Raw genomic sequence first — 24999 nt, forward strand, 5'->3', positions numbered from 1 at the left:
ATTCGTTATACATGTAAGTAGATGCTTTGTTAATTACAGAGCAAAAATATTGAAGTTAAATGTATAATTCGACTCATAAACATTTAAGCAATAATACAATCCATCTTAAAATCTACAGGGGAAAAATATAAAGATTGCATATTATTCGAAGCAATTTCTTATTTGTTAACTCATTATTTATGTATAACATATATACATGTTAACATATATAGTAACATTTGCCAAAAATCAGAACACAGAATCACTGAAAATAAGATATGTTTCCATACATGCACGACTTCTGATTGTACTCATGCTGTATGGCTCCTCTGATGCAGAGATCGTGTAACCAGTCTTAATAATTTTTCAATGAAAGTGCTGCACCTCAACCTTCCATTTTTAACTGTATTCTACAAAAGAAGAACAGTTCGTCTCTTTACTAAGGAAGGAACTTACTCTAAATACATTTTTTTCACAGAACTTAGTGTAAATATTTCTTCCATGTATTTGTATCTCAATTTAACGACATGTTAGGTCATATTTATAAGCAAAAATGAAGATTACGGACAGCGATAAATACCATGAAGATACAAAATTGAGAGTATGGTAAACACGGACATCTAAAAACACCAGAGGCGGGATCAGGTGCCTAGGAGGAGTAAGAATCATCTGTTAAACGGAAACACCCGTCGTGAGCCTTATATGTCGATGAGTTAAACCCGTAGTCAAAATCAGTGTGTAAAGAAAGAGATAAAATTGCTATGAAACTCATCGACCTAATGACAGGTTGTGGTTACAAGTTAGATCATTATCACGATCATAAAATTTGTGAACTCCTGACTTGATCAGAATACAAAAAAAAAAACCAAAAAACAAACAACCCAGGTCAGCCAATAAAGGAGCACAATTCAAGCCTATGGGAATTCCAACACACAAATGGAAGACCTAATCACCAAATCTAGTAGACATTTTCAATCAGGAACTCCAGCATCTTTTTAATATCAACTTCAGAGTACATGTACTTGTGCATAGAAGCATAGTAGTGCTTAACAAGTTAATTTTCTGGATGAATGATCACAAGAATATGAATATTTCCTAGTTCCATATTAGGTCACTTGAGTTACTCAGTTGACTTATTGCTATCAGTCTGCATCCTATGGTGGCTGATTTGTGCCATTTCACAATTTGTCGTCTTTTCGTTATTTCGATTGATTGTATATTGTTTAACGTCCTACTCGAGAATTTTTTACTCATATGGTGACGCCACCATTGCCGGTGAAGGGCTGCAAAATTTAGGCCTATGCTTGGCACTTACGGTCTTCGAGCAGGGGGGATCTTTATCGTGCCACAATGCTGTGACACGGGACCTCGGTTTTTATTGGCTCATCCGAAGGACCGTTATTTCGAGGCGAAAAGACGACAAAACGATAATTAGCTACTTTTCGCATCGAAATAACGACCAGTCGAAAAGACGACAAAATAGAGGCGAAAAGACGACAAAGAAAACCCGCAAATTAGCGACCTATTTTGTCGTCTTTACGCTTGTCGTTTCTTCTCGAGGTGAAAAAAAAACCCGACAATTTAGCGACTTTTCATTTCGAAATATCAAAATACAGGTTTCCCCGTCAGTCTAATGTCTCCCCTCTTCCAGGGGGAAAAATATTGATTTTGTACTTTCTGTCGGTCCGTCTATCTGTCACAAAATCTTGTGAATACTTCCCCTCCTATATGGCTTATTGAATAGATTTCAAACTTTGTACCATGCTTCATTGCCATTCGCAGATGTGCATATTGTATGGACAGGAGGATCCAATTGTTTTCCTAAACGTTATAGTGGATCTAAGAGGGGTGGGGAATGTAAAATAGCTTGTGAACAATTCTCCTCCTACATGGCTTATCCAATAGACTTGAAAGTTTTTACAATACTTCAATGCCATTTGCAGATGTGCATATTGTAGGGACAGGAGGATCCCATTGTTTTTCTTAAAGTTATAGTAAATCTGAGGGGTGGAGGGTGTAAAATAGTTTGTGAACACTTCTCCTATAGGGCTTATCGGAGTTCATAATGTCTATGTTCCTGCTCATGCTCCATACCGTGCAGTACATGTACAATAAGGGGAAATTTCATTTGGAGCACTTTCAATTTGGGGAGCTAGGGAGACATTTGTTTTTCATAAAAACAATCTCTAGCTGCTGTCTAATTTTGTAGGGATTCAATATGAAATTTGCTGTCTGTTATGGATAGTTAAATCTACAAAGAAGAAAACATTAAAAATTAAATTAGGGTGCTCAGATTCTTTTTTCTACTGAAGAATTTGTTTTTGGTGTAAATGTTATACCAGGCATGTAAAACAGGAGGTTGGGTGGGCATGGAGCTTGGTCTGTCCCCTTTTAACAATATACTTTTTCCGTAATTTTAACATACAAATCCCATATTTTCTACATGCAAAGTTTGATTGATTTGTTGCCACCCCCCTTTAAATTTTTTAAAAAGTAGTTGTGAAAGGCAGTTGATGAAAGTGCTCAATTGAAAAATACGTGTAGTTAACTAAACCTCCCCCTCTCCTACGATTTATAAGATATTAAGATTTGGGCAGAAGTACCCTAAATTCTTTTTCCTGACTATAAATTTTAATGCAAGTTTGAAGTGAACTCCGGCTGTCCCCTCTCCTACTGTAAGAAATGATGCTACGTACCTGTGTATCTCAATATCGAGAATGAATTGTTATACTTAGAGTTTCGCAATTTCATAGACTTTAAGTTATTTAGAATTGAATATTTTTATGTCCAAACCCAATCTAATATTTTTTTTAATTTCTAATGATGAATTCAACTATAAGCACCGATGTCACTCTTGTAAGTTTCCACTATGTTGTCAATACAAAATTTTAAAATAGTTGAAATTCATGAAAACTTGTAAACGAACAATTTACCAGTAATCATTTTCTTTCCTTTTATGAAATGACACCTGCATATAGACTGAACTCTATGATTATGGATGTTGCCAATCACAGGCTCTTTAAACCAGCACGGGTCATGGATGATATTCCTTTCAAATCATGCCGCCAGCTCCTTAAGCTCAAATTTACAAACAAAGGAATAGATGCCGTCAAGATAGACAACATTCTTTGTCATAAAAGGCTTCAGTCGAGTATTCCAACTCATTTCAAGTTCAAGTCTACACCCTGTATTTCTTACAGCTATACTCCTACTATTGCATCCAAACTTTTTAATTATAAACAAACTTTCCACCAACGTGTTCTTGTTCTTCATCTTCTTTCAACTATAGTCCAGCTGGACATGTCATTACTGGTGATGTTGATATAGTTGAAAATGAGGACCTCAAATCACGTATTCTGAAAGGTCCTAAATACAGAGAACCTCGGTCTATTACTTGGCGACAGAACTTCATCTCTATTATGAATTATGTCGAAGATTATGCTAGACGATGGGCTAAATATGAAAAAGAACTTGATACATTGTCAGAATGGGTTAAAAGCATAAGATAATATTAAAATCTCGCATTAGACATATTAAAACAAAAGTATGTACCATCTACCCTTCTGTGTTTAGTAAACCAGAAGTGATAAAAGAATTATATAGGTTACATGAGGAATATGTTTTGCTTCCAGCTGACAAAGCTAGTAACAACATTGTCTTTGTTTGTAAGGTTCATTATTACAACTGTATTTTAAACGAATTTGGCATGAATTCCACTTTTGGTAATCGTACTTATACTCCAACTGCCCTTTCAAAATATGAAATTCTTCAAAACCATGTTTCAGTTTTAGACACATTTAATATCCCAGTCAATGGTTCAAATAAATATGAGTTACCGTACCTACATTGTATACTGGATTCCTAAACTACATAAAAAAAACCCTTACAAACAAAGATACATTGCTGGATCCAGTAAGTGCTCTACCAAGCCCATATTCCCCGGGTGACCGACCACCAGATACGAATATATCCGCCCTCCACTCCCGCCGAAGAAGCAACCGTCCATGATGTCAAAAAATCAAGTCCCCAACCCACTGCGAGGAACGGCCGCGCTAAGTGCCGAAAAGCCACAGGTCCAGATGCCGCCGATCCGAGAAATGTTCCGCGATCTCAAGTCCACCAAAAGGTCCCCAGAACTCCACACTTGATCCACACCGTCCCGGCACATGCAACCGCATAGCAAGCCCGAAGTCTCCCCCTCACAGCCGTCAACACCCTCGCGAGGAGCAAAGACAGGGACCCGATCATAAACTGCAAAAACCCTTGTAATGTTTCGTGATTTCAAATTTACTGAAAGTTCTTTGGAATTTTTGAAAATCCACAATTCATTTACACCATATCTCGCATATGTTGTGGCACAAAACGTCTGAAGACTCTCCTTCACAACAGTTAATATTTTTGGGGACTTGGTAGAACATTAAATGTATTCTGTAGGCGTTTTTGTTCCAACGTGTCTAATAAATGACTTTGTTATTACTGTACACTGTACTTTTTATCACGTTTTCCCCTTCATATTTTGTCTATTTTCTGGCATAATCTTCGACATAATTCATGATTGAAAGGAAGTTATATCGCCAATTAAAGTTCGGGGCTCTCTGAATTTCGGACATTATTAAATTAGCGACTTTAAGTCGTCATTTCCAACCATACTGACATCACCGTAATGACATGTCCAATACGATGCTTACCCAACTTATCTAAATAATCCTAATCCAGAACTGGTCTCTTATTAAACGATATCATAGAGTCTTCCACATCTACTTCATACATAGATGTTTTATTGAGCATAGATGTTAATTGCAAACTAACATAAAATTTTATGACAAACGGGATGACTTCAGCTTCTCCATCGTCAATTTCTCACATTTATGTGGCAATATGCCAATATCACCTGCATATGGTGTTTATGTCTCTCAACTGATTCGATACGCAAGAGCTTGTTCTGCGTATGGTCAGTTTTTAAATTGACACAAGATACTGAAAATAAGCTGATGTTACAGGGTTCAACAGTCTCGTTTAAAGTCAGCATTTAGCAAATTGTATGGCCGTTATAACGATGTAATTTACCAATACAAACTGGCATTGGGTAAAATGCTGTATGTAATGTAATGAAGCCGTTCTTTGCACACTGATTTTGACTACGGATTACTACGTTTACTTGATCAAAATATGGGGCTCACGACGGGTGTGACCGGTCGACGGGGATGCTTAGTCCTCCTTGGCACCCGATCCCACCTCTGATATGTCTAGCGATACGTACTTGCCCTCCTCTTCATTTAGTATTCTTTATAGGATATATGAGATTGATCACTGTTCGTTATCTTCACCTTTTCATTCTATGTCAACCTACTATAATCAAACTGTACCAGTAAAATATGTTCAGTATTTACCGTTAGACACCTACCGTGACCCCATCCGAACGCCATGGGTCATATGCAAAATGTTTAGTATTATTTAATTCTTTGGATCTTAGTTGAGAACTTATACCCCCGCTGTAAGAAGATTTGAAAAAAATGTTCTCTATTTTCATATTTTTTACACCCCTGAGATTCTTTTGAAACGAGGAAATGAAAGGTTTACAGAGAACAGAAAGAACTATGAATGATGAACATTCATCGATCAGAAAAGAGCAAATGAGTTTAATATTAAGTTTGTTTGCACATTCTTTCACATTTAAGCAATTAGTAATACCAGACCTTGAACGTTTCGCTCCTAACCAGTCTGTACGCACCATACAGTACAAGAGGCACCGCTACTACCATGGCCACATTAGTTGCTCCTGCAGCAATCTATTGAAAAGGAAACAGCGAGTATAATTAGGACAAATTCGAAATCGATTATTTACATGCTATGCTTGCACAAGTAAAAGCAAGACCTGATATGTTTTTGAACTCTAGAAGACTAAATCGATAACAATTGTCAATGTATTGTAAATGATACTTACACATCCAGATATGGCAACTTCACTTACTTTTGCAAAACCCATCGCGAGAGAATCGGTTACCTAGATGAAATGAAAATTCTGTATTACAAAAATAGCTGTATTTATTTCATAATAAAGAAACAATTATTATTTTGTTTTCATATTAAGTTCACTTTATTCCAAAAGGTAAAACATGTATGAATACAGGTTTATCTCCAATTATATCTACATATTTTAAAATGTAAACGGTTTCACATCATTGTGATTGCATACATGTAAATCTGATACTATTTTACATGAAGATATTTTCCTGCAATTCACAACTAATACTTATTCAGCATCATTTCTGATATACAGTATCCATGTAAGTTGTGAAATAACTATCTCTCCCCTGAGAGGATCATAGGAGAAACATTGTGTGTTTGTTGGTTTTATTCTCTTTATTATTACACCTTTCTTATTTCTATCTTATCAATTTTCAGGACCCTTCGAAACATAGTCAATTGATATATCGTTGGTATATTCTTAACGAATAAATTTGCGCCGGAGTGTCGTTGGTTCGAGTTCCATTCGAGCGTTTCCCGCGTTGGACACCCCGTGTCTAGGAGTGGTCGAATTTCAGAGTAATGTTGGAAAGGTCTTCTCGAGTTGAATTGATTTCAGGCATCAGGAGGATTTAATGAGAAGTAAGAATTGTTTTTAACATTGTTACATCAAAACCAAACGTCTCTTGTTATCATTAGCTGGGCTCATCGCTCGAAGAGCAATTTGCCGGCTATTGTCATCGTGTTCAAGCCGGATGTTGACCACACATCCGCCAAATACGGAAGTTCCGAGTTCCCCAAGAGTTATTTCCCTTTGTCGAACTCTTTCGTAAATTATGACGTAAAATATGATGACAGTGGGTACATTTGCTAATTACTATCGTTGTATTATTTCTTAAAATATGATATCCAGAGTTTCTGAGACCATCCTATCTCAGGGAAAAGGCAACTTTAGTGAGTTTATGAGTATTGGATAACAAAATGGCTCAAACAAATATTGTTAATTGCCATCTTTCTTTGATAAAAGCGTCACTCATATAGAAGAGGAAACGAATAATGATTCAATAGCCAATTTGATGATCTTATTCAAACAAATTAAGCTTGATATGGCCAGAATATGCATACCAGTGATTGATATAAACAAAAGTTACGCTTTTATTACATTAATCGTACGTAATCGTTATGTACAATGCCAGTCTACGATATAATGTATACATTGTGTACCCACCATACGTCATAAAATGCGAAAGAGTTCGACAAAGGGAAATAACTTTTGGGTAACTCGGAACTTGCGTATTAAATTGACGTGTCAATATATACATGTAGTACATACTCCCAATCGCTGCTAAAACAACACAAAATCTAAATCAAACACACACAAAAATTACACGTTGATAAACTTTATAAAATTAAGAGGTAAACCAAATTTTAAAAATCAATATGATGCTGCTTTTTTTTTCAAAACTCCAGTATTCTTAATAGTGCTAACGTATACAAGCTACTCCGCCAAATGAATTGGGTCGTGGGAGAAACGAGGACGCTTGACACCAGGAAAAAAAATTGTCGTTCTAAAAATAGAATTACCTGTAGCCTTGCATTTCGGCTCTCGTGTAATTATAGACACAGGGAAAGTGATAACTAATTGATATAGACGTGTTTGATTATTGAAATAAAGAATACTGATTCTTAAAATGTAATACAAAAGAACAATGTTTTATTACTGAATATTTCTATCTTCGGTCATTGTTCAACATCGAGATCGGTATGGGGACTTCATTTATTTCACCAGTACATGTACATATAACATGAAAAGCAGCATATCATATGGCAAAGCAGGGTGGTTTCAATAGGATACAAAAATGACTGAAAACTTCTTTCTGGAAAAATAAATTAAAAAGTTCTACGAACTATGTTTCATATGCAAGAAATATCAAGATTGACCTCAAACTTTCATTACAGCTAGTCTCGTGATTAGACCATGTTTCATATTTAATCCATTATATGAAGACGGTGTTTTAAAAAGATACCGTGGCAATATCTATAGCATTGTTTGTTATTGTTGATAAGTTAATCGCAAACAAAATTAATGCACTATGTGTTAAATACTGTTATATGTCTCTGATGATAATTATACTTACAGAAAAATCCAACTTAACTCAAAAGTCAAAACTATTTTCCCCCCTAAATTACCAAGGTACAATTCGGGGTTAGATGCCCAATTTCTTTTACTGAAAGGTTACCTAAAAAGTAGACGTGGTCTATTCAGCGAAGGTGTTATTTACAGTGTACCTGGCGTGCTTAGGGTCTGGAGTTTCAATGGGCGTAGGGATTTTTGTTGCGCTTCAAAATACCGTACTTGGTTTTCTATGCGACTCATTAGTGTACTATCCGTAGACAACTTGATATACACGTGAAACTGAATGTGTTCTTGGTTGAAAATAGTTAATCTGGGTTAAAGGCTGGGGAGATAAAAAGTATTTGCAAACAATTATTTTTGAGTAAGTTACGGGCAGTTAAGATATAAGTTACGGAAGAAAACTGTAGCGGTATAATTTATGCGCATGCATTTGTCTTTATATCTTACAATATCAATAAAATTCATATACATGTACTGGAAATAAAATTTTGGCTATTATTTATGCCATATTTTTCTGGTTTCTTTTTTTAAACATTAAAATGTGGGTTGGAGAAAGCGAATGCTTCATGAGACGTTTAGCTACATTTATCACATGGCCATTGATGAGGAATGAGAACCGGTAAATGTAAAGAAAAGCAACAAGGAAAGAAGTAAATATAGTGAATAGTACGATTTTTCACTTAAATTGAAACAGTAAACAGGGTGAAATAGTACCTCGAATCGTGCATTGCAGGCACATTTTTACCCGAAGTAAGAAGATGGGTGAACTTGGCGAACAATAAGCCTAGTATTCATGATTGGGGTATAAAATCCGCGTTGATGGTACCCGTAGTTACAAGAGATACAGTACCGTACTAAAACGCTGTCCAAAATATTTAGAATTAAAAACAAATATATAGATCATACTTCAATGAAGGATATTTAATCAAAATCATCATCTGAATTTGTTTCACAGGCAGCATCATGTATATCAGACAGTGATTTTTAACACACACATAATTACACTGATGCCTGGAGTACCTAAGGTACCAAATGACACTGCAGATATGCTCGTAACATCCAAAAGTACGTGCTCCGCATTTCCATTGACATATTAACTGATATGAATGAGAGACCTCACATGTTTTGTGGTGTAAATCAAATGTGGAATAGCGTTTTCTGTATGGTGCAGTATTAATGCTTTGATTTGGATTCAGTTTTTCCCCTACTAATGTTTTTGAACAGCATTTACAATCTACTGGTACTAATATACTGAATATGATAAAGGCATCAGTTCTCGCCTCTTTTGGTACAACTCTGAGGCCGGTTTTACAGTTACAGAACGCACATTTGCTATTAGATTTCCCAGTAAATACAAATGGGACAGAAACAGACACTTGATTTGCTTTTGTTTTGTACTGAACTGTAGTTCACTGTGCCTTTTAGATAGTCTGCAATGGTTGCATATTTGATTCTTAAGCTTTGTTGAAATTGTTCTCTTTAGGCCTAACTTTCTTTTAAATTGTCGATTTTATAAACAACATCCATATTTCACAGGAGGCTCCATACTTGTTTACATTTATTCACTAGCTGCATGTTGGAATCAATTACAATTGTACTTGTGATCGTCATTAAGACTGCATGTTATGAGTAAAACTTAGCATAAAATACCAGAAACAAATAATCTAATAATTCATAAGAAAAAATTAATAGGTAGAAAAAATTGGTATTCGAACCACAGACATGCAATCTGGGCCTGTCCAAAACTTCAGTGAGACTGCCGCTATACCACTTCGCCTATCCATCCCATGACAATTATTTGGATTTCAGGCTATGTAAAGTCACCCGTCGTGGATATAGGAATTTTCTTGATAATACGACAAAAGTTATACACATTAAGTAAGTTTTTTTTCAAAGAGTGAGTCAAGTCTCCATACTTTTATTTACAAAACATTTTACATCTGAACATGTACTAACATATTTTACTCAGATCACAATGGAGACCTGGCCCACTCCATATAAAAATCCGCTTAGTCAAATTTACTGTTATTTTATGTGTTTGTCGCATATACGTGATTTTGAATTGGATTGTTTCAATGTTTCTTTGAAATGAGCACATCGAAAAAGCATTTTGGGAAACTATGGATTGATTGTTGTAACTAAAATGCAAATTTTTCTTTTTCTTGAGAGTTTTAATTTTAAATTTGATATTTGTCCTTCTGTGGGTTCTCGGCTCGATAAAGTCACCCATCTTCTTTCACAAATTTATACGTACATGTAACAATTGTGATGTAGATTGATTGGGTGTACTCCCTTATTTAACATCCTGTGTGTGATCGAATGTACGGGGCTTTCACAATATCGCGATTTTGTTTTTGGACGTTTTATAATTTCTTACCTTTACATTTCAAACTTATTAAGCCTCATATCATGCTTTACTGAAGCCCTTCACCGGTCTTGGTGACGTCTCCATGAGTGAAAAATTCTCGAGAGGGACGTTAAACAAAATAAAATCAATCCATCAATAATTTATTTAAGGTACTTCCACCCCTTTAGAATTGTAGGTTCAATCTTATATTTGATTGTATATTCTTCATATGATATATCTTAGTAACAAATAAAAATGACAAAATAAGTATGTTGCGGTATTGATAATTTTTCTTTTATCAATTAGCTCATCAATTAGCACACATATACATGTTATCAACGTCAAAAAAATGCAATTTTTCTTAAACAGCATTATCAAAATTTCACAAATACTGGTTAAAACGATATAATAGTATTTAAAATTCTTTAAAAAATATACAAAATGGTTTGTGAAAAGTAAAGGATATCTATCGCATAATGGACTTGATAAATAATTTAATGAAAACAGAGTTATTGCCCTTGGGTTCAGTATTTTGAAACATATAATTGATTATTCATATATAACTTGGACTTTTGAAATATTTTATGGTTAACAAGATTTATTTTTACAATAACTATTGAAAAAGACTGCGACAAACGTTATGTTCCTGTCATGCATAAATCTTATCAAATCATTCACTTTGCGAAATCTTATGACGCCACAGGAGGGTGGAACTACGTTAATAACGTTTCCCGCAATCTGTTACCGACAGTCTTTTAAAATTCACCTCTGGTTTTCATTTGGCGCCCGTTTGACAATTCTTAGTCCACACAATTTCTCGGAAATGGTTTCTGATCGACTTGTGTTCTAGGAATGATACATAGTCCATTCTTGTCTCATGATGAATGTTCTCATGTTTCAACATTCGAAATTTAATTTTGACGTAGTATCTTTCTAACCTTCAACATTTTAGGGCCTGGTCTTGAACGATCTCGATTACTTTTTTTTCTTCAAAATATTACATTCTTGAAGATCTCCCGGTTTTATGTTTTGAACAGTCATCGTCAGAAACCTACGATCGGTCGCACTTCTTTTACCTCTTGTGGGACACAACGCTGATATTTTCGCTGGAAGGTGTGTCTCGGTTTCTTTATGCGATTGGTCGCATTACCATTGAATTTCCTTATTGCGATATTCAACCAATGTAAAAGCCCCCTATTTCCGGTGTTCGGGAGCATAGAAAATCATGGCTTTCGAAGCGAATTTTTTACTACGTTTAAGTTGGACAAGTTACAAAGCTTTCACCAAGATGTTTTACAACGTCATTGTCATTTTGTTTAAAATTAATTTTATTCAAAATATAAACATACCTAACAACTTATTTCTTTCCTCCTTCATCTGGTCCACTTTCGTGACCATTGATTCGTTGAGTTTGCATGCCCGATTTAATTTATTTGTACAAAGTCTGCACGCAAATGATGCGTCTGTTGGGTGAAAGTTTAGGCACACTAGCCCATAGCTGTACTGTTCAAGTGAAGTTTTTTGTTTTTTGGGGGGGGGTTTTGGGAGTTGTTTTTTTTTTTTTTTTTTTTTTTTTTACAACAGAGCCCTGTAACCCCAATCTGTGATAGTAGCACAACAAAACACACACACTTTAATGGGCGCCGCCATTACTGCTGACGCTTAGAGTTTCGGGAATACTTAGGGCGATTCCCATTGGTCCTCGATAGGACACGTAATGTCATGCATTTTGATGAGTTATGCGAAAATACCGTCGTTGTGTCCCACGGGAGGTAAAAGAAGTGCGACCGACCGTGGGTTTCTAATGATACCCTGTTTCGAATATTCGCTACTTTTCTACTTAAACAAATTAATGTAATCAGTCTAAATTTACACTTCACTACTTGTTCAAAATGATTGACTTGATTCATTGGAAGGATCTGGTAACTTCTAAAAATTTATGAATACAAAGAGAAAACTAGTATCAATCATAGGGTCATTGTAGAGTGTCTCTATCTGGCTCTCTATTTACTGTCCCGTTTAAGTTTGATTGCATGCTGCATCACCTATCATTGAAACGTGTTTGATAACATAAAGTTTGACTTTATTTATGCAAGTGCAAGATAAAGTACAACTTGTATGTTTTGATCGATGCATTATCGCTATAGCCATTTTTTAATCTTGACGTTAGTACAACTCCATTTCTTTTTTTTTCTTTTTTCATATGGCGTATGGTTAAAACTTTTAATAAATCCCTTAAAACTGAAGCATACTGTGCGCTTTTGCATTCCAAATATTGGAACGTGTTTGTTGGTTTGATGTACGTTTTATAGTCCAGGATGCGAGTTGCCTCAAATCGCTTTCCTTTCTATACCGTAGTGTACAAGGAAGTAATATTTATTTAAAGTCGGTAATATACAATTTAAGCAGATGGTGACTAGAATTAACTATAGTGCATACATCATGGATTTCATTTTCTAATCCATGAAACATAATAATTAAGCCATCGTTACGATAATGCCTGTGGTACGTTGTGCGATTTTATTTGAGGAATTCTTAGCTCGTAACTAATTCTGAGCTCGAGCATTTTTTTGTTAATTCGGTACTGAAAAAACGTATCGTAATACGATATTTTTTGTCAACGAACCGCAATACACCATGGGCGCGATTTACAAAACAACTTACGACTTACGATCAACTTTACTTACTGGAATTTTCCAGTTTATTGTAAGATCATTCGCTCCAAATGCAATATATTTTAAAGAAATATTTAAAATTAAGCCTCAGAAAAGTTTTACTTCATTCACTTAAGTAATAACTGTGTAATACAATTTAGGACTTGCGACTTCATCGTAAGTTGTTTTCAAAAACGGGCCCCAGAATATCAATATTATTGCACAGCCCTAATAAGTAGAGAATCAAATCTTGTTTAGCCACTGTATTCCCTGATTTACTCTTACCTAGGTCTACCTCATACTGTTATATTACTTTATTTTAAAGAGATTGAATGAGCTATGTTGTTTGCTTACAGTCTTAATTATACCTTTCTCTTTAAAACAAAATCTGAAATATGATTTGCTAATCGCTTTTAATATTCTCTTCGTATGAAAGAGCGTGAAATTCCTATGATCATCACACTATAAAATATCACTCAACCTCTTTTGTCCCATAACAAGAAAGAGGCTGGTCTCTAAAATAGGATATACAGGGTTCTTTTCTGAATATCTCATAAATGATTTTATTTTGACAATTTATACCGTCTACCTATTTTCAAAACGCCTATGAAATATGTGTCTCATGTCATCGGAATGGCTACCTGTTCTCCACAACAAGATCGTATTTTACTAGTTCGTTTTCATTCAAATTTTTCCCAAGGTATGATTTAGAACCCTTTCTCATTTCTTCCCATTTCTAACATATGTAGTGTTCAGCATTGTAAGAAGTGGATGGCACACCACTTTTAACCTTTACTCTCTTCTATAAGGTCAAGTAGTTCAAAACTGAACTCACCCTTGATCGGACAAGTTTTTACTTCAAAATTAGATTCCATTCATTAACAATCTCTATTTCGTGGGAATTTAAATTCGACATGAATAAAAATAAATGAATCTGGATAATTTCATTGACAGGTGTAGAAACCTCGAAAACGACTGAGTCAGCAAGAAAAAGAATTACATCTATACTTTTTTAATCTTACCGCCGAATCTAATACTGCATACAGTATCACAGCAGTTGTAGCAGTGCCAGTAGTGACCCCTGCCACCGTGGCCCACGTAAACCCAATCTAAAATAAAATACATTTTTCTTTAACCCTTTCATACAAACGGAGTATTGGCGATGTACATAAAGCAAAGCTGTAACAAATCTGATCATCTAATCACTCAGTCATTCTTTGACTATGAATCATTCTTCGCACTTAACATGTTTCTTTATAAAATCACCTTGTCCTCGAACAGTTCCTTCGTTATTGCTCCTACAAATATTCCCGCCGCTACAGCTATCACCAACTCCAGCACCTTAACAGCCTAAAAGTAAACATTAATCACTAGTAGCTGTCGAAGGTTTTTATCTACAACACTATTTTTTCAAAGTTACGCACATAATACTTTTTTTTCTTTACACAAAAATAAAGGACATGTCAACCTTGCATGAAAAGAGAAGATACCGAACAGTGATCAATCCCATAAATCACACACAGAATAGAAAATTATGAGCAGGGCAAACACGGAACCCTGGAAACACCAGGAGTGCCTAGGACGGGTAAACATCATCTGTTGACCGGTCATACCCGCTGTGATCCTTCTATCTTAAACGGAGTAATCGGTAGTCAACATCTACATGAAATTACGTAGATGTTTTTCAAGCAAACAGTGTAAAGTGAAAGTAGTTATTTTCATTTTAAGTGTATTTGCTTTAATAAAATTTTATACTATGCTTGCGCGAAAACTTGAGGCACATTCGATGTATATCGTGATATATTCTTGGCAAGCGATTTGTTCTGTTCTTTGAGAGATTATCTGCTGTAACCTTGATCATTGACTTCATGACCAAAACATCTATAGGGTCTTTCTGTAATGTACAACTACCTTTACTGAAATTTGAAAGTTTTTTGTTTGAAACTGATATCGCGTAACAAGGAAAGACAGGCAGGACAGACACCCTACGTTCATAAATAAATATTTTTCTGTATAATTTGAAAGCTGTCTGTCAGTCACTCATTTTAAGTTGTTTGTTGTAAAACGTTCTCAGATAGTGTGTTAATTAAAGTATATTACACTTAATTGAAAGTCAACTGTGACCTTAACTTTTGTCCTCGTGACAACATAATTTTTCACTTTTCACTACCTTTATATACAAGAGGCCCACAGGCCATACCGGCCACCTGAGTACTAGTCAAAAGTATCACTAGTCCTAAGGGTAATGAAATTTAAAAAACAATTCCTGTTCGGAATATTTAGGCTAAACTCTAATATTCAGGAACAGTATAAAACAAGATGTGTTCTTAAAACTCCAATGCCCTAAAAGGTGCATACACTGATGAAAGACTTTATATAATATATGTATTAATATTAAATTATATGACTAGTTTAGACCAATCGTAGAGACAAAACCCTGGGGTTGCGAAAATCTTCATTTCTGTACATCCTTTTCTGCTATTCCTAATATGCATTTAGATTTTATACGGTATCAGTAACCTTAAAAAAGTCCTTCAAATCATTATAATAATTTTGACATTACCCTGAAACCAAACTCTTACACCCTAGGATCATGAAATTTACAATTTTGGTAAGGACTACACACTCCTTCTAAATATCCATTTAGTTTCAATTTAGTATCAATAGCACTAAAGATGTTATTCAAGTGTTTTACACATAAACACCTAAACTAAGTTTGGCCCCACCCTGGGTCAGAATCCCTACCCCGGGGATCAAGAAATTTACAATTTTGGTAGAGGCCTTCCTGCTCTACATCACTATTCATTTAGTTTTTCTTACACCTGTGCGGTTGTACAGACATTTTTTTTTAAAAATTGGTCAATATTTGACAGTGTTTGCCCTATTCCTAGGGCCCCATGGGTGCAGTCGTCCTGAAATTTACAATTTATGTCACTCTTGTCCCAAAGATGCTTAATACCAAATTTGAAAAGAATTGGTATAGTAGATGTCAAGACGAAGATAAAAATATTCAGTTGTTAATGCACGACGTACAATGACGGACGACAACCAATCGCAATATGAAAGGTTTATGTTTCTTTAGTTTACGTCCCTTTGAGAATGTTTCTCTCATAATGGGATGTCACCAGCTGTAGGTGAAGTGCTGAAAACTTCCAATATTGCATCAAAATGAAAGCTTAATATAGTTAGAGATTGAAGATATATTGTGACCGGTCGATAGGGATGATTACTCTTCCTAGGCACTGATCTCATTTCTTGTATATACAGGGGTTTCTGTTTCCCCAACTCTCTATTTTGTATTGCTTATAGGAGTTATGAGATTGATCACTGTTGGTTATCATCACCTTTCACCTTGACTTTTGATTCCAAAATATCCTTTAATAGTAGATCAACTACTTTTGTATAAAATATGTAAGCTGAAAACTACTAAAGATCTGTGTCTCAACTAAAATGATGACAGACAGATACGGTTGCCGCATTTTCAACACAGGAACTTAATCAAGTTAGTTTGACTTGGGGGAAACTCTTAAGTGCATGCGAAAAATTTACTTACCTGGTAGGATGTCGGTACATCATACCGCCACGAGTTACACATGGTCTCACAGTTTTTGAAAAGTAGAGAATAACCTTCCTTTCCCAGCATACTTTTTGCAGCATTTACAATTGCTTCTGGATCCCTTGGCCTAAATAAGAAATCACACACTGCATATTTTTCTTATCGTACAAAAGATGTACATGTATGACATGTATAATACATTTCCAGTATACCAGTTGCGATGGCCTAGTGATTAGGACGTTTGCTTCGCGACCGAGAGGTCGAAAGTTTCAGCCCGGCTATTGCCTTGGCCGCGTCCGACTTAACATTAAATAGGCAGTAACTGCTCCTTCGCCAGGGTTGTCACTCAGGATTTAGCAATCATTGCAGAATTAGATTTGCATAACCCGCGTTTATGATTTTTTCGGCAAATTTAGCTACCTTCACCACCAGACGATCTGGGGGAGGGGTAGTTTCTCAGTCGGATGACAATAAACACGCTATCGCCCCTACCCATTGGATATATATTTTATTATTATACCAAAGTAGAATAATTTCTCTTCCGACAACGAAGCAAATCGTTCCGTCACATGTTGGGAATAGTAGTCTGGCGCATGCCTGACCCAATTTCCGCTACGCTACGCTGCTATAGTTGTGACGTTGAATCCTCCGCTGGGTTTTGTATTTGATGTCACCATGCCGAATTGCGCAAAAAAATCGATGCTGCCGTTGAATAGTTTGAAGACTATCATCCTAGCGCAGATCCGATCACACGGCAGAGGTTCATATATTTTGGCGAAAATAATCGGCTTGTCTTTATCTTTTGATATAGAGAAAAATACACTGAGGTATAATAATGCTTTAATTACTCGTGTCTGATTACATAAACATGTATATGCATTTACATTCCATACAAGTACAAGCAATGTCAGAATTCCTGTATTAATTTATGCTCAATCTATGTTTCAGGGAATAAAAGTCCATTTTGTTTCTGAGAGTGTTCATCAGAAAAATCTTATAAATGAAGTTCTGAATGACACTTGAAGTACATGTTAGATCCTATCTTGAAACTGTCCGATAAGTCATGTACTTGGTCTCTTATCAATATAAAATATGTATGCTTTTATTCAAACATTTGAAATTTTTGAATTTATTTAGAAAAGTTAAAGATGATGAAAATGAAAACAAAATGTGCACATTACATATATATACAAATCTGTTGCCTTAAGCTGCACACTGGGCTCTATATATCGGATTTATTGAATTTGTGACAGTTCACACATTACATATTTTGACACCACCCCTGGAACATTATGCAATGGCTCAGTGTTTATGTATGATTGATAAACTTTTTCCTAATCCACATATTTATTTACTATAAAGGTAAAGTGTGAAACTATAAGTAGAAATTTTATCCATTTATTATAAAATGACATTTTCCTTGAAAAATGGCCAAAAATCGTACTTTGACATGCTCCCCTGAAGAAAAAAATTGCCGATGACCCATACTTTTTTTCTTACATGTCTTTTTAAAGTCATTCTTTAATTTGGATTAAAACTCTATTGTAGTCTTCTTTTTTTTAAGACTTTATATTGCACATTGAAAATTCCCCTATATTTTCTTTGCACTTGCGGCTACTTCATAGCCAACTTTTGAAACGCCCCCCGCTGAAAATCAACTGCGGTTTGCATTTGTTTTGGGTTTTTTTTTCATGGATTTTAACTCACAATGCATGTTTTACCTTATATCAAAATTTGAATAAAATCTCTATCGTAGAAACGAATTAGGTTCTGACCGCCGCGGTGGCCTAGAGGTTAAAGCGTTCGCCCCGCATGCAGGAGGCCGGGATCCGAATCCCGGCCGCGACAGACCTAAGTCGTTAAAACAGGTAGTGACAGTTCCATTGCCAAACGCTCGGCATCAGGTGTGAATATCGCGGGTCCTCGGAGATGACCTTAAAAACAGATGTTCCGTGTCGCAGTAGGTGTGGCATGCTAAAGAACCCTCCTTGCTCAAAGGTCGTTAGCGCCGAGTATAGGCCTAAATTTGAAGCCCTTCACCGGTCTTGGTGTCGTCTCCAAATGAGTGAAAAATTCTCGAGAGAGAGACCTGAAGCAAAATACAATCAATCAATCCGTCACCCTTAAATTAAATTTTGTCGTGGAAGAAAGTATTATATTTTTGAAAGAAAAGGGTGTAACATCATTTTTTCATGTAGTTTTGTTCGATTTCTAAAGATTAAAGAAGAAAAAGCCATTTGAAATTTGAGGGCGAGACAGCCCCTTGATAACGGGCCGAGGCAGAGATACCTCGGCCCTTAGGGCGAGACAGCCCCACCTCCTTGCAGCAGTCTCACCCTAGCCAAGATAGGTTTATCAAGGCTGATACATCACTAGGTATATGATATTCAACAGTCACATCGTAAAACATATTATTATATATAGACGCATTTTATTTCAAGAAACTTACATAATCGTCTTGTCCATCTTGTTGTTGATGACAGCATCGCAGCCATTTAAAGCATCTGACAACGTGTCTATCTTTACGACGGGCTTCATGAGCAATCCCTCCAATACACTACGAACCGCGTCTGTATATCTCTTAGCATCACATGATAGGTGTATAACCATTCCATCTCCTTTAAAAAAATTCATCAAAGACAGCACATTGAAGGAAGCATAACGCATTTATCAAAATTGGCATGAATGAAAAATATAAGGTATGCTTAATAATGTTAGTTTAAGGAAGTCAGCTCATCGGCTTTTGAGCACAACTGCGTAGGATGCTAAAAGTTTGTATGTACTGGTTCGATATTGATCCCATTGGTCCAAACATATTATCTATGTATTATTTAACCCCTTTCAAGTAAAAAAAATGTATGCCAATTCAAATTTTGAAAGGCTTTGGCAGTGACTATATTTTGTGGTAAGAGGATTATTTAATCAGCAAGTTCTAAATCTGTATGATTTTACAAATTCTGTTTTATCCTACATGTATATATCATCAATTTTTATAACCCTATACTTGTATTTCAGTTTTTTTTAATTTATGATTTGAATAGTTGAGACTTGGAACTAATTCAAATGTTATAATTCATTAATTTGGTTGATATATTTTTCCAAACAGAACAACACCGATTCTTAAAAAAGTCAAAATCAATCTACCCGAAACTTTGCATTAAAATTCTGTATTTTGGTCAAAAATTCAAACTTTTGAATTATAACCCCCACTTTTTAGCTCACCTTAGCTGAAAGCTCAAGTGAGCTATTCTTATCACCTTTTATCTGTCTTTTCTTAAACTTCTTTCAACTTCTTCTCCAGAACCACTGGGCCAATTTCAATCAAACTTGGTGCAAATCATTCATAAGGAAAGGGGATTCAAGTTTATTCAAATGAAGGGTCATACCTCTTTTAAATGGTACGTAGATAATAACGAAAATGCAAAAACAGGTTGGCATCATTTAAAAATCTTCCGAAGAACCACTGGCCCAGAAAAGTTTAAATTGACAGGAAAGCTTCCTGACATAGTGTACATACATTCAAGTTTGTTAAAATCATAGCCCCCCTGGGGTAGGATGGGGCTACAACAAGGGATCAAAATTTTACATACAAATATATATGGAAAATCTTTAAAACTCTTCACAATAACACTATTTTACCAAACAAAATTGAATTTCTGCTTATGTTTATATCAATATCGAATATAGATTTTAGAACATTTTTTACCTCAATCCAAAGATCTTTTATTTAAAATCATTCCGAAAACAAATGATTTAATGTCTCTGGCAATTGATTGCAGTAAGAGCATAATGTAAAGTATTTAATACCACATCTATTCAAACAGTAGTTTGTAGCAGATAATCTGTGAAGCATTTGAAATTGAAACCACTGAAATTTTGTTTCTGCAGTTGTTTTATAAGGAAGGATGTGCATAGTATCCCATTCATTTCTGCTAAAGTTTATACCATTTCCAATCCATTTATTTTCAGAAGTTCAATAACTTTGTTTTCTTTGAGATGGGACATTATGCATAGCTGTACAACCTTTCTTAGATTTGAATATTAATTCGATAGTAGAGGGATATCTAATATTGCAATCTTTTACAATCATCTTATTGTTCTGTTGCATGAAAGGCGAAGATAACGAACAGTGATCAATCTCATAACTCCTATAAGCAATGCACAATAGAGTTGGGCAAACACGGAACCCTGGATATACCAGAGGTGTAAGCATCCCCGCCGACCGCTCACGCCTCCGTGAACCCTATATCTTGATCAGGTAAACGGAGTTATCCGTAGTCAAAATCAGTGTGCAAAGAATGGCCTAACAATCGGTATGAAACACGTCAGACAACACTTGACCCAATGATAGGTTGCATTGGCAAACTAGATCATTATAATGCTCATAGAATTTGCGAAATTCTGACTTTAATCGAGACTACTAGAATCCCTGCATTATCAACTTGTTTGTCAATAGCCTGCTTCGATTTAAAAATTGACCATAAACAGAACAAGCTCTTGCATATATATCTTTATTGCTTTAACAAAACCAGAAAATTAAAGGAAGCTTACTTTCCCCATGGACATTTCTTTGAATTCTATAAATGACATAAATGAATTGTCCATAATACAGGTGCACAAATCTTATTAACAGACTTGTTTCTCTTTTCAAATTTCAAATCATTATCAATATTCAATAGATGTTTCATTGTACACAAACATTGGTTTCCGAAAAATAATTCAGGAATTTAAGATTGATAATTTGCAATCTAAAGTTGATATTCAAACTACAAATTCACAATTATAAATTATTTATTTTGATTTGAAAATTCTTAGTTTATCACGGAACAAGACATTAAAAGCCGACTGATATCATTTTCGTAGTTAAAAATAACATACATTTTTTGCATTATAACGCGAAACTTCCGAGAATAAACGCGAACTTTTGCAAATAAACGCGTAACTTTTGCGTTATAACACCAAACTTTTGCATCTTTTAAGAATAAGTTTACGTGTAATTTTCGTGATATAATACGTCAGATATATAATAAAAACCTGCTTGAGTTTGTAAACCAGATCACTTAGAAATTGCCTGCACGGGTAAAATTTAATACTTGTAATGTTGAAGAACATTCGCGACGTTTCTGACATTTTCTCTAAAACCATTTTTTCGTTTCCTCATTATGAAGAGTTTGTATCATCTCCAAAATAGGTTTAAATTTTATATTGCAGTAATATGATCAAATCGGCCTGGGTAGCACCCAACTTGTACTATAAGGGTCCCAGGTTCGATACCTGATTGTTCCAAAGATTAACACAAAAGTAACACATTAGGACAGACCTTGAAACAATCAATTACTTCAACATTTTATTTACTAAGTTATTTCTGTATGCGTTACCCTAGTCATTAAAACTGATAAAGTTTTCTTTACCTTTACCCTAATCGTGATCGGATTATAAACACACTATGTCGCTATATAGGCGCTGATCATCAGAATTTTATGGAATATTCACCTTCTAGTATTTAGACTACTGCAGCATTAACCATCTCTTTTGCAATATATACTTCATATATTCGTATATTAGGTGCAAAATAATAGAAGCGTAGTTGCCTGTCGCCATCTTGGACTTAGTTAACGCATTTTACCCTAGTCTGTCCCTACTCAGTGACACGGTAGCACCGACGGCATCTTTTAAAATTTCTTCGGTAGTTGTTATTTTGGAGGTGTGTTGAATCAAACAACAAACTAAATACCGGTATTTTGTAAGACTCGTCCTTGCGATGCAATCTTTACCACTCTGTGCTCGTCGGAGAATTACGGAAACAGCCGAGCGTCTGGTTGAACGAGACTAAGCGGAATCATTCGAGGATTGCCACCATCTTGATCCCTTCAAACAAAGTCTTTGCAGGTTGTGACCTTCGAGTACTCTGTCAAGACTTTCGAACACTATGATCGAACACATAATTATCTTATTTGACTTTAAAATTGAAGTACCTGATTTCCCATAAAGATTATAATAATTAATCATTTACCTATTTTCATTTGTGAATATTTTAAAATAGATGTTAATTGAAACTTCGTACGTTTTGTTGTTGAGATCGACATACTTCGCAATTTCTCCAATGTAGCAAACAGGAAATATCCTGATAGTTTTGACAGGAAAAAAAATTGAAATAAATCATTTTGGCATAATTTTTCATTTTTGGCATCAAATTTCTTGTCCGATTTTAATTTCAAAGAATAGCGGGTTCAATCACAAGAAAATCTTGACATCTAGAATCTCTCTTACCTCTTTATCGAAGACCTTGACAAAGTCCCTAAAGGTCTCACAGCCTGCAAAGACTTTCGTTTTGAAAGGATCGTCCAGATTGGGACAAACTTCAAATTTTCGGGTCTTTTCGGCAAGCTTAGAGAAAAATCTACGTAGGTATTACGTTTACTAGATATAGAAAAAATGTATACAAAATGAAGGAGGGAGGGAGGTAATATTCCGGCCTACTTGGTGATCCCCTCTGGTATTTCCAGATATCTGTGCATGTATTTGACCTATTTCTGTATAGGGTTATGGGATTGATCACTGCTCCATATATTTAACTTTTTTTTATCAACAGATATTTACATGCATGCATTGCTTACAGGAGTTATTGCACAAGTAGAATTGTATATGAAAAAAAATTGAAATATCTATTGATTTATGAAACAATCCGTTTATTTTCAATGTTTCATAGAGCAGGTCTCAACATGTTGTAATAACATTTTGAAAAGGTAGTTTTGAAAAATAAAATGACTTGCTGTTTAAAAATACTATAGATATGAGATATCAATGAAACATTAGTTTCATAATAAATATTCGTTTTATGTTGTTTATACTGAAGACGTGAAGTTATATTTAACTTTTCATTTTATGCCATCTTCATCCACTGTTACCATCATGGAAGAACTGCCGTACTTTCAAACTCGTAGAAACAACAGAAAATAGATTTTCTTTGATAAAGACATACCAATAATTTTGATACATACGTTACCATGAACATATCATTTTCTGCGTTTATCAATAGAATTTGTTGATTATCACCATGTTTGTAGTTAGCCGTTTAAATGTTAAGTTGTTTCGTGAACGCTGCTTATAAAAAGACCACTTTGTTTATAAAAAGACCACACATATTTTAATGCAAATGGTTTTCAGGATACATACGTAACGTGATGCAGAAAGCACCCTTTTTTCATATGCTATTTAATTTTTATTGTTTACAGTTACATGTACCTTCCAATAATTTGTTGAATTACTTTTTCTCACAATAAATTAAATTGTAACTTGTTTCAAAACAAATAATTCTTTGTGCACTATTTTAGCACAAGGATGCATACTTACGTTACTGATTATTGGGAGTAGAATATTTGGTAACTACATGTATGTAGTCAATTATGTCCAATTTCGAATGATTTGATGGGAAATATCTTTATAGATCATGATGTATCCCTTAAGAAGCTAGATTTAGACGACTCGTTGTTTTATTTAAGAATAACATGAAAGGTTTTCATAGACAAATTAAAACCATATCGTAAACAAAAATAATGTTTATGTATTCGTCTTCACAACCATGTAACTTACAAATCGGGTGCATGTTATACATTGAAATATGGCTTTTGAAAACAATTTTCCACTATGCAGAAATATTATTGAAGCGTACAAAAACAGTCACGTAGATATCATGTGTATACAACTAGCAAGGTTACGACCTATGTTTCACCGTGAATATCTCTAAAAGTCTTTTAATGGTGTTGTTGATTCTTCAAATTTTGTTCCATGATATGTTGGCCTTCACAGATTTCATCAAAGTATACTATTTAACGGATGTTTATTTTTCGGCATTTAGCATATGCCAATTGACTCCCTTTAGTGAGAAAGGGTGTTCAGACAGCAAGAAATAGTGAATTGCCATTTGAAATGGAGCGCTTGGCAAGTCTTCTGGAGAATTGTACACCTGGTGATTTACTGGAGATAAACAGATTTTTTTTACAGCCACTGGGCCTTGTACATAGGTAAGATTCCTAGTTGGTAGATTTTATGGTGATAAGACGATGCCGTGTTTTGTTCAACGTCGTGAAAGAAGTGGCTGACGCGACTCTGTGCTAACTATTCATTTTTAATCCCTATAATAGAAGCTAGAGATTATGAGAAACTCATTGCATGAAAGGTGAAGATAATGAACAGAGCATTGAATTATTGGAAGCTGAAATACAATTTTGGTAGAGAGAAAGCAATTGCAAATACGACATCTGAATCTTGATACATACGTTTACCATCAGTAACGTAGGTATCGGACATCATCTACGCCATAAACAACTATCGGCGAACTTGATGTATATATTTTTAA

At 35.0% G+C, this 24999-nt stretch overlaps 1 protein-coding gene across 2 annotated transcripts; it reads right to left on the reverse strand.

Annotated features, from left to right (window-relative positions):
- Nucleotides 1-13: 13 nt before the first annotated feature.
- On the reverse strand, nucleotides 14-19672 carry LOC125662454 (uncharacterized). Of its 2 annotated transcripts, none has more exons than XM_048894695.2 (7): nucleotides 19090-19672; nucleotides 16638-16767; nucleotides 14351-14434; nucleotides 14107-14193; nucleotides 5951-5983; nucleotides 5676-5768; nucleotides 14-389 (listed from the first exon to the last, which is right to left on the reverse strand). In XM_048894695.2, the coding sequence occupies exons 1-7, from the start codon at nucleotides 19305-19307 to the stop codon at nucleotides 291-293; spliced, it is 744 nt and encodes a 247-aa protein (XP_048750652.2). In that variant the 5' UTR covers nucleotides 19308-19672; the 3' UTR covers nucleotides 14-290. The 2 variants fall into 2 exon arrangements, with proteins under 2 accessions (XP_048750652.2, XP_048750645.2); XM_048894688.2 differs by having other exon boundaries at nucleotides 5924-5983; nucleotides 19090-19662.
- Between the last annotated feature and the right edge of the window lie 5327 nt (nucleotides 19673-24999).

Source organism: Ostrea edulis, chromosome 1 (assembly GCF_947568905.1).
Source record: "Ostrea edulis chromosome 1, xbOstEdul1.1, whole genome shotgun sequence".
NCBI lineage: Eukaryota > Metazoa > Mollusca > Bivalvia > Ostreida > Ostreidae > Ostrea > Ostrea edulis.

What these genes read in the sequence shown, in the direction of transcription:
- LOC125662454 (XM_048894688.2), bottom strand. Translation starts at nt 19,307, where the DNA reads ATGCGTTATGCTTCCTTCAATGTGCTGTCTTTGATGAATTTTTTTAAA. An exon ending in ATGTACCGACATCCTACCAG is followed by an intron (nt 14,435 to 16,637) that starts GTAAGTAAATTT and finishes GTTTACTTTTAG; the next exon opens with GCTGTTAAGGTGCTGGAGTT. An exon ending in TTAGGAGCGAAACGTTCAAG is followed by an intron (nt 390 to 5,675) that starts GTCTGGTATTAC and finishes CTTCTTTTGTAG; the next exon opens with AATACAGTTAAAAATGGAAG.